Raw genomic sequence first — 14108 nt, forward strand, 5'->3', positions numbered from 1 at the left:
GGACGCGGCGTGGCGGGGGGAGATGTCGGCCGGGACGCGCCACCGGACCGGGAGGGAAGGGGTTGGCGGTGACCGGGGGGCTCCGGGGGCTTTCCCCGTGCCGGGCAGGCAGCACACGGCCCCCGGCCATCCCCGGGCCTCGATAAGGGGCAGGAACCGCCGGCGGTCAGCAGCGGCCGGGGCGGGGGCCTGCGCCACGGGCCCGCCGCCGGGGGAGGCCTCCGCCAGCCCCAGTCTGCCGGTTCGAGCTGCCAGGAGGAGATGAAGGGGTTAGGGGGGGAGATGGCTCCGCAAAGCTCCAGCACGAAGGGCCACCCTGACCCGGTTCCGTGGCAGTGCTGCTGTCGGGGTCCGGCGCCGCTCCCTAAACCCGGAGGGGAAGCACGGCTGCCTTCGGTAGGGCCATAAGGACGGTGATTAAGGCGCATTGCAGACATGCGTTTCTCTCCGACGAGGATCCCGGTTGTGAGGAGGGCTGGAAAGGGCTTCGCCACCCGTGGGGAGCCGTGAGAGCACTGCTCATCCCAGGGTGACGGGGAGGGACGCTGCTGAAGTTCATCTTCCAAGCTGGTTTGGTTTCTTCACGTGCCTTGAGGGAGCACTGCGTGCTGGAACATTCACCAGAGCTGTCAGAGATGGAGGGCTTGGGGCTGGACGACAGCAGGGAAGGTGGATGCTGGCCACGGCTGGTCAGGAGCGAGGGAAGCCCAAGAAACAGCTGTCTGTAGCTGCAGGCTTCGCCTTTAAAACGTGCCTTTCACTGCGAGCAGGGGGAAGGCTACATATGCAGCAGAGCTGTCAGCCCCACATCTGGTCTTAGGAACTGTTTATTGCAGACACTGACAGATCACAGAGAGGAGGAGGCAGAGCGGGATGACATGATGGATTCACTCCCGGAGACACTTTCTGAGTGGCCAGGCAGGGCTGGTTGTCTCTGAGCTTGAGGGGTTCTGCAGCTTCTAATTTAAAAATAAAAGAAAAAGACAAATCTCTGTCTTCTGATCCTAAATGTTGTGGCCGTGCGGGGAATCAGACACTGCTCTGAATTTCCTCCTGTGCCCCAGCCCCAGGCTACAGGTGGATTTCCCACCAGCTTTGCAGGCTCTGGAAAAGGTCATCTGCTGTGTTGGAACGTGGCTCAGGAGCAATGCCAGCCCACAAGCTGGCCATGTCTGCATGCCCCGCTCTCCGTTGGTGTTCGTTTTCCCTGTTGCTCGTGGGGAAAGGTGGATTGTTTGCTCTACTTGCTGCCAGCTGCCGCCTCTGTTCAGCTGTAATCGCTATTCGTCCTCCCACCAAACACTTGAGTGACCTCAAACCAAACAAGCAGAGGACATAAAAGAAGAAAGATACAAATCCACTCCACATTTTAACATGCAGTGTTTTCAATTAATTTGGTTTGGGATTTTCACTGTTACCCCAGGGAAAATCTGAAACCATTTGGAATCATCATACTTGATCTTAGCTATGTAGAAGACTATGCTTGTCTGCCTCTCAATCTATTAGACTGACATGAAGGAGGGGGTGATTTTCCTCGTGACTGCACAGTTCTGTTATTGCCCTGCTTTGGAGATAACTTGTTTTTTTAAGGGTTGACAACCCAGAACTCCCCAAAGTCTCTGCTTGCAATAATGACCGCACACACATGGAGTGTGAGGGTAGTTAGGATACTGTCTTTAGCCCCAAACTGAATTTTCTCCCATCTCCAATTAATCCTGCCATTACCTGCAGTGATGCTGGGTCACTGTCCAGCTCCTACTGGAGATCTGTCCTCATCTGACACCCTCTGGCCACCTTTGCCTGAGCAAAGGGACTAAATTCCCCATTACCCGCATAAGTCCTCCCTGCAGCTTGTCCCATCTGGTGACAGCCCACAGTGTCACCTGCTTCCAGGATGTAAATTGGAGTCTCCCCTGCCTGATGTTCAGGCTTCTCTCGCAATGGCTGCTGTAGTTTCATGGTCCAGGCAAAGGCTGAGGGAACGACGTCCCCAGCACCTTCACTTCTGCCATGGCTGGAGGCCCAGAGCTATTGATCGGAGAGAGACTCTGCCCACACAGTATTGATCAGCAAGCACCGACTGGGCAATGCAGGGCTGACGGTCAGTGGCCACGGGGGGACTTCCCAGAAAGACACCTTCATGGCAGTTGACGCAACCTGTTGGTCTGATTACCCCATCCTCTCCCAGGCCTGTGTCTGGCCTTGAGCCCTCTGATCAGAGCAGTCATGTGGCAGTTCGCTAATGAGGTGACGCCCTGCACGGGCAGCACATTGTCAGGTGGAAGAGGAAACCGAGACAGGCCGAGGGAGAGGTTTACGATCTTTTCTGTCCTACCAGCCATGGATAGGAAGCAGAAGCAAGCGGAGAAGGTACAGTATGCCCACACTGCCATGATTAACACCCTTCATTTCTTCCCAGCCCCACTCTTCTTTCATGCTTCAGTAATTCCCCCTTCTCTTATTAACATTCCTTTTCCAAATCTCAATCTCATAGTTCTTGCCAGGTCCTACAAAGAGCATCATAGGGCATTTTCTTTGGGGGCTCAGCACCATGCAGAGGCTTTGTCACCTTGCAGATTTACTCTTTCTTCTTCTCTGTGCTTAACTGCTGGGAGGAAGTGGCGGGACAGCTATTTTCTCATTGCCTTGGAAATCAAAGGGTATGTTCTCACTGGCTTTGCATCCTCAGTACGCTGACGATGCGAAGTCCGGAGTCCTGTAGGAGAGTGTCTGATTCAGTAGATCCAATAGAGAGGGAGGAGCAGAGGGAACTGAAAACCTTTAGAATACAATTTAAACATCTTCAAGCTGAAGGATGTCCAACCCTGTTCCCCCAAGAGGATGTTGTTATTCTTTTGGGAGAAAACTGGCAAGTTAATTTCCTGGTTATCAGTTGGGTTTGCTCTGTTTCATTTCTCTGCCCAGGGAAATGGTACAGTGCTTTCTAAGGCTTTCATTCCCACATGACCCCATCAGATCCCAGGAATCTGTTGGCATCACCCACAATTTCCTGAACAGCTCTCCCTGTTTCCTCTCCAAAGACTCCTGTAATTTGGCCAGTCCCATACTGGTACAACTGGATAGAGGTTCTCTTAATATAGCTGGGTCCTCCAGTAACTGGGAGGTTCACCAGCGTAAAGGAGCATTGCTCCAAGGCCTAGACATCACAGCCAGTCCTTCCCTGACCATCGCTGGTGACATACGATCCCTGGCCAGTCAGAGAAGAGGCATTTTAATCCTGCCCCAAACTCACCTAAATTCTGCCTCATCAAAGCCAAAAGGGCAGTTTGATTTGGCATAAGGGTTCTACTTAACTTTCAAGCCTTACGCTGTTGTAAGAAGTCATGAAACAGTTTCTGACAGTACATAAGATGAATATTTCTTTCACAACTTACTTTCTTCCCACTTACCATGGGATGGAAGGGTTTGACTTTGTTGAACGCATGGAGATTCTTAGCTGGAAGGTGCCTAGAGAGTGAGATGTCATTATCCTGGCAGCATTTCCTCTGATGAGCTGAGAATCAGTATTTTGGGAGATCAAGTTTCTCAGCTTTTCTGGATATCCTACAACCATCTCTAGCATGCTATCATTAGACCTGCGCCTTGCGTTTGCGCTTTGGGTGCTCTGCTCCCATGCTGTGACATCTGTGTGCCCTCAGAGAGGTTGGGATGGAGACTCCCAGATCCAGGTTATTTGCTACTTTGTGCACATCAGGGGGGAAGTTTTGTCTCGACATTTGCTCTGTGCTTTGCAGGCCAGGCCCTACGGCCTGCTGAAGCCGACAGCTTTAGGCAAGATCCCAGGCAGATTCCAACTTCATCAGGAAGCATTGCCCCATCTGCCTGTGCCACCGCTCCAGCAAACACTGGACCGCTACCTGCTGGCTCTGCAGCCCATCATCAGCGAGGAGGAGCTGAACCACACACAGGAGCTGGTGGCTGAGTTCCGCAAGCCAGGAGGTGTTGGGGAGAGGCTGCAGAAAGGCCTGGAGAGAAGAGCCAAGAAAACAGAGAACTGGGTAGGTTGGGACTCTGGCCCCAGGCTCCGGTTAGGGAGGGTGGAGGTCTGACGCACACCTCTCCAATGTCCTGGTTGCATCCACTGACACCTGTGTTTTTATGGCATCACCTTCATGACCAGTCTGCTGCTGACCTCCCTGAGCTGTGCAAGCTCCTCACCAGGACTTGGGTGAGCAGATTTATGGCAGAACAGGGAGTCGCTGACCCTGTCTGTGGCCGCTGAAGCCTCTAACCTGTTAACATCACACAGCTGCCCCAAGAAGTTGAAGGAAACCCTCTGCTCAAGCCCTGCACCAAGAGCCCCCACTGCCTTGCTCAGTTCCCCATCTACCATTCCATGTGCAAAGCATAAAACCCGAACAGTTTGTTTGCAAAGTGTGGGACAGAACTGGGGGCAGGATGCTGAGACCGTTCAGCTGGGCTTGGGTCAGACAGCAGCAGATGCCATGCCTGTTGCCTTTCTCCGTCCCAGCTCTCAGAATGGTGGCTGAAGACAGCTTACCTGGAGTATCGCCTGCCAGTTGTGGTCCACTCCAGCCCAGGTGTGGTTTTACCTAAGCAGGATTTTCTGGATCGACAAGGTCAGCTCAGGTAAAGTCCTCTTCTACCTTCCCCTAGGTTTCACATGGGATGAGCTATCTCTGCTGTACAGGGAGGAGGGTGTGTAGGCTGATTGGGAGAGCAATTACCATGTGGTCCCCAAGTTTGATAGCTGTTTGTGCTGTGCAGATAAAGAAAGGCTGCCAGGCTGTTAGGAAACTCCTGGTTGCACCAGACTAAATACTTCATCAAGGGGGAAAAACAAGGAGTCCAGTGGTTCAGGTACTAAACAGGGACTAAAAGCCTATGTTTCAGTCTTTGCTCTAGCACAGATCTTCATTGCAAGATGGCCAAATCACTGGCTGGAGGCACTGTGAGGATATATCTGACACCCTAAAGACTAAGAAGCACTAAGATTGTGTGTGCAGTTGAAGGAGGCATAAAAAGTAGCCCAGGCATGTAAGGGAGACCAACCAGAAATGCCTCTGGAGTTTGCTAGTTCATAGGGATGGGGGAGCCTGCTGCAGGGACTGTCATTCAGTCTGTTCCTGCAGGGGACTGGCCCCTTCTGTATCATTTCACTTGTGATTTATGGTTTGGGAAACTTAACAGTGACCAGCCTCTGCACTCTGAGCTTTTCCTTGCAATCAAACCCTGCCATGTCCTCTCTTCCTTGTGGTCTCCTTTTAATTTTTAACCACCACTACCAGTGTGTTAAATCCACCTGCAAAGCTTTAGCATTGACCTTTATACAGAGTTACTAGCCATCACTGCTCTGGCAGATCAAAAGTACCACCAGGGGAGCAGTGAGGCTGAGAACAAATCCTCCCTTCCACTCCCTTGGGTACACCTAAGCAGAGGTGCAGAGAGTGAGCCTTATGGGGACAGTGCAAGACTAGACAAACATCTTTGAAACCTCTCTCTCTCATATTATTCACTCTTAAGTAATCCAAATAGAAGATAAGATCTGGAGCACTACCAGTGCCCCAACCAGTGGAATTGAGCAGCTGCATAAGAATCTGGGCTCCCATGTGAAATAGAATCTAATTGCGTGTTTGTACAGTTTGTGGCTGCAGAAGGAAGTTTGACAGCATGGCTTGACACTAAAGCTTCAGGAGCCAAGAGGCAAGTTTAGAAGGTGGTGTTCTCCATTCCTTAATCTGGCAACACTGCTGGCTGAAAACAAGTCGCTAACCCCTCCCCCTCAAGCCCTAACTCTGCTCCCAGGCTGTTGGCTCTCTGAAAAGGAACATAGGCTCTTTCACTGTTGTTTCCCAGCTGTTTTACTTCCTCACATTTTGCAATAAGGCTGGGAAATTTTCATTGAAAACTACTTTGCAGGATGTCTTATTTGTTTAACAGCCTTTAGGTTCTTGGAGTTATGTCCTTAGATTTTTACTAGGGATGGGTAGGCTGAGCAAATCTAGATGACACTGCCTGCAAATGCCAAATGCTCCCACCACTTTAAAGCCTTTGAAGCTCAGCTGAGTGCAACCTCTTGTCACAGTGACCTCCTGCACCCTTACTCCCATGCATGGGTGGGAGCTCCCAGCTCAGAGCAGGCCAACCTGTCACTCCCAGCTAAGCAGTTTGATGTGGCTTGTCACAGCCTCCCTCCCTGCTGGGAGTTGGCATTGGCAGTGCTTATGTTGATCCTGGTAAACACACCACCTCAGTGTCAGCACGCAGCATGTCTGCATTTGTTTCAGATCCCTCAATGTCAGAGGAACGCTCTTAAGAGTTGCATTAGCAGCAGAACATTCACTGGGTAGGAACTGAGTCGGCAGTGGTGAGTCTTGGATGCAGGGAGATACAGCTGCGTCTTGGCTTGAAACTCAGAGGTGGCCCCTGGCCAGGGAAGGGCAGAAATGCCCTTTTCTTGGTGCTGTTTTAATGCTAAGACAGAACTAGGATGTGATAAAATCTCAACATGTCAGTAACAAATGCTGCTGTTAGAGGGTCATTTATATATACATCTGGACTGAACCCTGCTTTCTTGAAAGTTGTCCAGAGTTCCTTGGTTATACAGTAAGATACATAAAAAAGCGCTACATGGTAGGACTATCCAGCAATCTGAAATCACAACCCCAGAGTGGCTGTATCAGCTAACCAGAGATGGGCACAATAGGGACTTGGCAGAAAGGCTGCACTTTCTAAGGAGTAGAGAGAAGCTCTGCTAGCCCTCCTTAGCTAGCTCCTGAGCCCCAGATGTTCTGTGTTTGAATCTCAACTTGTTACATTTGATATTTTTCCAGGTTTGCTGCCAAGCTGATAGAGGGCATCCTGGATTTCAAGACCATGATTGACAAGTGAGTGAGTGACCCTCCTGACTTCTCATGTGTCCTTTACTGTCATAGCAAGGCTGAGCCTAGTCAGTAAATCTCCCTTCCAAATAGAAAGGCAAGAGAAGACAGCAAATATCTGAAAAGAGATATTGTAATCAACATCACTGCTCACTGCCAAGGTCACCACCACTGGGAAAAAGCAAATTTACTTTTCTTTCTTCATGTTGTTTAACTTAATACTTTCATTGGCACGTGTATGTGCTTAGAGGGAGTGAGCCTGACTGACAGTCCTGTGGAGCTACATACTTTTGTTTGCGCACAGAACAAGTTACAGCTCAGGCAGCAGGAATTTGTTTCTCTCGTTTTGGGTTTCTGGTATTTATCATCTCCCAGCTAGACGGGATGAGCTCTGGAGAAATTTGCTCCTCCTTACTCTTTTTCTTCTGATCACCAACAAACCTCTGCTGACCATGCCTTATTTATATTCCAAAAATATGTTTACCAACACATTACCAACATCACACCTTTACATCCAAATTCAGACAAGGCTCAGGGCCAGCTGCGAGAAGGGTAGTTGGAATATGACTGCTCAAGTGATTGATTGAGTCCCAGTCTATCTAGTTCGTGAGTCATAGATAGCACATCAGACACTCACTACTCAAAATTATACCTGAAAACCTCTTTCTGCCATTTCACAGGAAACAATACATCTCCCAGTATATTGTGCCCTGGATTCTTCTCTGCAGACAGCATGGTGTATGCTAAGCTACGTAGTAGGTCCAGAGATTTATTTTTCTGGTGTTACAGAGAGGATAATGGTTTTCCCCTTCCCAAATGAAAGGCCAGCAAACAGACATTTTTTTTGTAGCCCCTACTAAGAAAGCCGGTAGCAGTAGGTAAGGACAGCCCCTTTTTTTATACCATCAGCACCAACATGTTTAGGTATTGCTGGAGTGAGTGACAGCAGCTGCATGGCTGAGCCTATGCCTGTCTTGTGTGGGGAGTGCAGGCCTTCTCACTGATCTGTTTTCTCTCCCCCTTCCTCCTTACCTTGCTGTGTCTCCAGTGAGACCCTTCCAGTGGAGTACCTGGGTGGGAAGCCCCTCTGCATGAACCAGTACTACCAGATCCTCTCATCCTGCCGCATTCCTGGGCCCAAGCGGGACTCCATTGTCAACTATGCCAAAGGCAAAAAGCAGTCCAGACACATCACAGTGGTTCACAACTTCCAGGTATGGCAGCTGCTGAGCTTTCAAGGTTTGTTTAGATGCAGGTGTCCCTTTCAGCTAGCTGTAGTCCAGAGGAAAGGGAACAATAGAAAGTCTCTGCCTGCAAGGTTTGCCTCACCAGGGATTCATTCCTGCTCCCCTTATCCCCTTTGGCTTTAGCTGGCCAATAGCTGGGATTGCTGTGTGCGAGCAACAGACTATGAGGCAGAAAAATGCTCTTGTCCTGTTTCTTGTCCCTGCAGTTCCTCTCATAGCCCAGAGATCATGTCTGGAATTGGAAATTGCAAGTGGAAATTGCATAACAAACCCTACCATCACAGCTGAGTCTCAGAAATAGGAATTCCTCATGTGTTTTGGCCCTTATTACCGTGGCTTCTGAGCTTCTTAAAACCTGGACTGTATTTATGCCCAGCAAGGGAAGTTGGACTTGGGTCTCTCAATTCTGAGCATTCTTTGAAGGTCTGCTTACAGGCTGAGTTCTTAGGTCAGGTCTTACCTTCTCAAAGTGGCTGTTCCCTGTTTCTGAGGCTGGACAATAAATATCTCTCATGTTCTGTCTCTGTCCTTGTCCACTCTTCTCACCTTCAGTTCTTTGAGCTGGATGTTTACAACAGTGATGGAAGTCCCCTTACCACTGATCAGCTCTTCATTCAGCTGGAGAAGATATGGAACACCTCCCTCCAAACAAACAAAGAACCCATTGGGATCCTCACCACCAACCACCGAAACAGCTGGGCAAAAGCCTACAATAACCTTCTGAAAGGTCTGTAGAGCCCCTAACGTGCAAGTGCTAACAACCACGAATGCTTGAACTACCAACCTCACTGCTGTGCTCTGCTCAGTTCTTTCTTTTGGAAGCTTGTTCTGGACAGAGAACATGAGCTTTCCACCTCAAAGAAGCAACCTGATTTCATTGCAAAGTATTGTTATTTTTTGTTTGGAAGGTACACAGGTGAAGTGCAAAGCTTGGTTTGTTAGACCTGAAATCCTAGAGTTTGTTGCCTTGCAAATGGGTGGGATGTAAGAAACATGAAAAAAGGAGGGTGAATGCAGCATGCTCACACCTGTAACAAACCAGCTGGCTACAATTTTAATAACTGCGTACACCTCTAAATGACCAGTACTGCATTGAGGTATAGTGGTAATCCAACACCGGGTCCTTCAAACCTGCTCTTTCAAATTTCAGTCTCCCTCCAATTAAAATGCAAGTTTTTCAACTCCCCTTCCTTATTTGCTGTTCATTTCTCTCCCAGATAAGACCAATAAGGAATCTGTGCGTACAATTGAGAAGAGCATTTGCACTGTCTGCCTTGATGCACCTATGCCACGGGTGTCTGAGGACATCTACAAGAGCCGTGTGGCTGCTCAGATGCTGCATGGTGGAGGCAGTCGCTGGAACAGTGGGAACCGATGGTTCGACAAAACTCTTCAAGTAAGTGCTGATGTTCTAAAGATCCTGAAGACATGGCTCTGGAGGAGATGCTTTCTCCTGAGACTACGAAGGTCCAAGAAGTCCCAGAAACCTGTTGCAGGAAAGTTTTCCTCGTATTAAGAGAGTGGAGAAGTAGGGGAGACAAGGTGTGGTGGCTGACAGTATGAGATCCTATGGTTTCCCTTGCAGTCACCACAAGCATTCATTCCTGCCTCAGGGACTTTTGTTTCTTTTACTGCATCTGCCCACGCTTATTCAGTGTAGTGGTTCTTTGTGTTCCTTGTAAATCAATTTTCTGCCTGCAGTGAACAATGCCGCCTCTGCTTAGAGGCAGCCCAAACGTAGGGAGGCCTGTTCCTTGTATCTCCTCTAGGCTTGTCACTTTTCCTGTTTCTGCCAGAAGCTGCCCAATGGCTTTTTGTTTTGTCTTTTCAAACATAAGCTGCCATCCCATGGCATCCATCTGATCTCTTCTCCGTTCAGTTTTGTCAAGAGCCTTCAACAGCAGCTGCTATTCAAGCTTCTCCTTCATTAGTTGGTATATCCTGGCTTGTGGATAGTAGCAGCAGTGCTTTAAAAGATTCTTCTCATATCTGCTGAATTCTTCATAATGTTTTCAGCTATTTTGTTCCTATTTGGAACTCTTCATTGATCGGATAATGCTTAGATGTTCCAGCTAACTGAAAAGTAAGGGTAAGCCAGCACATGATATTATTCCTGTATTATGTGCGCATCTAAGTAAATTAAAACCATTGAACCACTCTGTATTGCCAGGACACTGCCCACACCAATATGTCTATCAGGCACAGCACACTCTTAATCCAGTTAATTTTGCAAAACTGTAACAGTGCTGTCAGATCTTCTAAGCCTGCTGAAAGGCTTCCACTGTTGTTCTGCTAAATGAGACCTTTGTGGTACCTTTCCAGTGTGCAAGGATAGGATCACTGTCCATTCTGATACAGAGCAGTGAGATACTAACAACTCTCTGGATAGCTCCTGCTTCACACACTGGATGTCTGTCTTCAACACTGTCCTCTCATGCTTCTCTCATAGTTCATCATTGCTGAAGATGGCTCCTGTGGTCTTGTATATGAGCATGCTCCCTCAGAAGGCCCACCCATTGTCGCTCTTCTGGATCACATCGTGGAGTACACGTGAGTCCTGCCTCCTCTAATTTTTCTCAGCATTTGAGATAGGTTTTAAACCACCTGCTCCCCAAGAACATGCCTCTTCACAGCTCACCCCCTAGGAACTCGTTCTGGAGGAAGGGTAGTGGTATGCTAATTAGGTATTGCAGTTCTTGTATTTGTGATGAGAATTAAGTGGTTGAGCTACTCTGCTAAGTTTTGCTGCTGCTTCCATTCTCAGGGAATTGCACTGTTCAAACAGGACTTTTGCCTGGGAGAGGTGTTTCTTTTGGGCAGAAGGCACAGAAGACATTTCATTCATACCCTTCAAAAAACGCTGTAATGGCTCTGTGAAGAATTTTTCAGCCTCTGACTAGTGTCACAAGGTGTTAGGGAAGATCTCCTGTGCATTTCTACTCAGGTTCTGGTGTGCTTAGCTGTTCAAGGTCAGGTTAAACATAATCATTTCTCTATGCAGGAAGAAACCTGAGCTGGTAAGATCGCCCATGATTCCTTTGCCAATGCCCAAAAAGCTGCGGTTTAACATCACCCCAGAAATCAAGAATGACATAGAGAAGGCAAAGCAGAACCTCAACATGTAAGTACAAAGCAGTGGAGAGGTCTGGTGAGTGACTGAGGGAGTAATTCATGTCCCCCTTTGGAACATGACAGTGGTTTAAATGAGGCTTCCCCCACTGCAGCCAGGGAGTTTTCCCAATGACTTCTTGGGTCAACAGCATTGAACCTAGCTGAAAAGCATACTAAAGCCACCTGCTAGGAATAAAGTCAAAGGTGCTGGAAAGGGGTAATTACTGATTCATCCCATTTACTGAGAAAGAGCAAGGCTTTAGTGGATCTAACTAGGGATACTGGAGCATAAACACATATACACACACAAGCCCATATAACCTGGTGAAGATTTTCAGCAGTGGCCAGAAAAAGCTCATCTCTGTGGTGCTGCCCAAACAAATCTGTGTGTGATGGAGCGCCCTGTCCCTGCGTAGGTCAGATCCAGATAGCATGTTCTCTCTGAGCCTTGTGAAAGCAAATCCATACCTTTATGTTACAAGAACAAGCAACAGACAAAGGAACACTTCCTCTTTCTTTCTTTGCAGAATGGTCGAAGACCTGGATGTCAAAGTCATGGTCTTTCATCAATTTGGGAAAAACTTCCCCAAGTCAGAGAAGATAAGTCCTGATGCCTTTATCCAGCTAGCCTTGCAGCTAGCATATTACAGGTAAGACCACCAATAGGTAGCTTCTCAACCTGTTCACCATCAGACTCCAATATGTAAGCTTGATAAAGGTGGCAGAGACAAGTCTCTCGCAGGCTGCTATGGCCTGCTTTCTAAGAAGTCCCACGTTTTCCCCATGCACTGGGACTGAACAGCAGACTTTACTTGTGGCAACTGCCAAGCAACAGGTGAGATCTACCCTTCTGTATGTGTACAGTCCTAGTAAGGAAGCATCAGAGGTCAGCTGTCAGTGGGACTCACTCCCGTAAAGTCTTCCCCTTCCCTGCAGTTCTGCTTCACAAGAGGCCATTTCTCCCAGGGCAAACTCACTTCTGTGACTTTCTTCTCCATCTTCCAGGATGTACGGCCACGTTTGTGCCACATACGAGAGTGCATCGCTAAGGATGTTCCGCCTGGGCCGCACAGACACCATCCGCTCGACTTCTGTAGAATCTCTTAAGTTTGTGCAATCAATGGACAGCCCTGACAAATCGGTGAGGATCCTAAAGAAGTGGAGTAAAAGGACTCCACTCCAGAAAAAGAGGAAAGCTGCTTATTTGGCTAACCCTGTGTCAGCTGCTTTCAGCTAAGCAAAACTGCACCTGATATGAAGTTGAGCTAAAACATTGCTTGGAGTGTATAGTCACGCACCTTGGGTTTAATTTGGCTTTACTTTCACATGTATTGAAAGCCTGGGAAACAACACATGGACATTTCTAATCCCACCAAAAAGAAGTAATGTCCCTTCTAGAAGTCTGTTTAGCTACTCAAACTAAGTTTTGCTACTGATGGATGGAGAACTCCATTCAGAATGAAGTAACACAGCCAACAAAATGATTTAAAAATTAAATCTAGTAAATCTAAAAATTAGTCTAGGATAGACACACAAGGCAGAAATGCCCTCCATCCTAGAGGAACAGCCAAAATGAGGTTTTCCGTTCTGCAGAAAAACTTACAGACAGATCTGTGTGTTCTCAGGACCAGGAGAAGGCAGACTTGCTGAGGAGAGCTACGCAGGCCCACAGGCAATACACTGATATGGTGAGTGCCCTCTATGCAGCCAGACTTGGGGTTTTACCTAGCAAATAAGGGTTCTGGTGAAAGTCAAGACCTGAAGAGTTTTCTCTGCTGACATAGCAATGTGGCTGTTAGTGCTGTTGCATAGGTCTAACTGATCTGACAGTGTTCTAGGCCACAGACTGAATCCTTTCTCCCTAGCTAGTGGTTTAAGTGTACCTTGTGACTGACCGAAAGGAGGGAATCAAATATGAAAATAGCTTCAGTACTCACTGTCATTGTTGCTGATAAATGCCAAAGTTGCATGAGGACCCCTTAAACCACAGGGAGCCCATAGGCAGGAACTGGTAAGGTTGGTTCCACTGGTATGTTTAATTTCACAGTCCTTACAAGCAAGACGGACTATTGGTCCTAAAGGCAAAATCTAGTTTCCTTCTAATTTTAAACATTTAAAGATTTTTAGAAGTGTTCTTTTCTTTAACCCAAAGAAATTGATAGTTTTGCTCGCTTGCCTGCTAGACAGGCTTTCATCTAGTCTTCCTTCCTTACAGGCAATAAGGGGCAATGCAATAGACCGCCACCTCTTAGGCTTGAAGCTTCAAGCTATTGAGGACCTAGTGAGCATGCCTGAACTGTTCATGGACACAGCATACGCTGTTGCAATGCACTTCAATCTCTCAACCAGCCAGGTAGGACTCATCCAAGCAAAGACAGAAGTGCTTTCTTTGTTTCTTTTCATTGCCCTTCTTGTCCACATTTCTCCTTCGTTCCCTTATGTTAGAAACTAATCTTCATTTGGGGAGAGAAATTTTTAAGGCTTCTACCAATTCCATAAAGCTGCAGATATGATCTTACAGCTGCTACAGTCCCTCTCAACCCTGTAAAAAACCAAACCAAAACAAAAAAACCCAACAAAACCCTAGCATAACCAAAACGAAGATCACCAAAAGTGCTTGGTATCTAAATGCAAGTGAGATCAATTGAAGTTAACTGCCAGAATAGCTTTATGTCCATCTGCTGTGCTGTGATTTTTACCAATAGAGTTCTGTTAGTGACCTATTACAAGCTTATCTTGGGGACAAGTACTCCTTTGCAAATGAATAGGAAAACACTTCGCTACTAAATGGTGGAATCCAGCATGCATGTGGTGGTAGGTTGAGTCTGACCAAAAAGGCCCTCTTCTAGATCATTTTAATGAGATGGCAGTTTCTTCTACTGTTGAC

At 47.8% G+C, this 14108-nt stretch overlaps 1 protein-coding gene across 2 annotated transcripts in view; it reads left to right on the forward strand.

Annotated features, from left to right (window-relative positions):
* Positions 1-14108, forward strand: part of CRAT (carnitine O-acetyltransferase) — a 32033-nt gene that overhangs the window by 14649 nt on the left and 3276 nt on the right. Inside the window, exons 2-14 of one of the 2 annotated variants that reach the window (XM_010570931.1) lie at positions 256-2370; positions 3756-4019; positions 4493-4611; positions 6816-6869; positions 7912-8077; positions 8663-8837; positions 9328-9506; positions 10560-10660; positions 11112-11231; positions 11749-11871; positions 12227-12362; positions 12847-12909; positions 13437-13574. In XM_010570931.1, the coding sequence (XP_010569233.1) occupies positions 2227-2370; positions 3756-4019; positions 4493-4611; positions 6816-6869; positions 7912-8077; positions 8663-8837; positions 9328-9506; positions 10560-10660; positions 11112-11231; positions 11749-11871; positions 12227-12362; positions 12847-12909; positions 13437-13574 (1782 nt within the window). In that variant the 5' untranslated portion in view covers positions 256-2226. Of the gene's footprint in view, positions 1-255; positions 4020-4492; positions 4612-6815; positions 6870-7911; positions 8078-8662; positions 8838-9327; positions 9507-10559; positions 10661-11111; positions 11232-11748; positions 11872-12226; positions 12363-12846; positions 12910-13436; positions 13575-14108 lie in introns of those variants that run through there. The other variant, XM_010570930.1, reaches the window with a different exon arrangement.

The sequence above is a fragment of the Haliaeetus leucocephalus genome, unplaced genomic scaffold (genome assembly GCF_000737465.1).
Source record: "Haliaeetus leucocephalus isolate CR32 unplaced genomic scaffold, Haliaeetus_leucocephalus-4.0 Scaffold306, whole genome shotgun sequence".
In the NCBI taxonomy this organism is placed as follows: Eukaryota; Metazoa; Chordata; class Aves; order Accipitriformes; family Accipitridae; genus Haliaeetus; species Haliaeetus leucocephalus.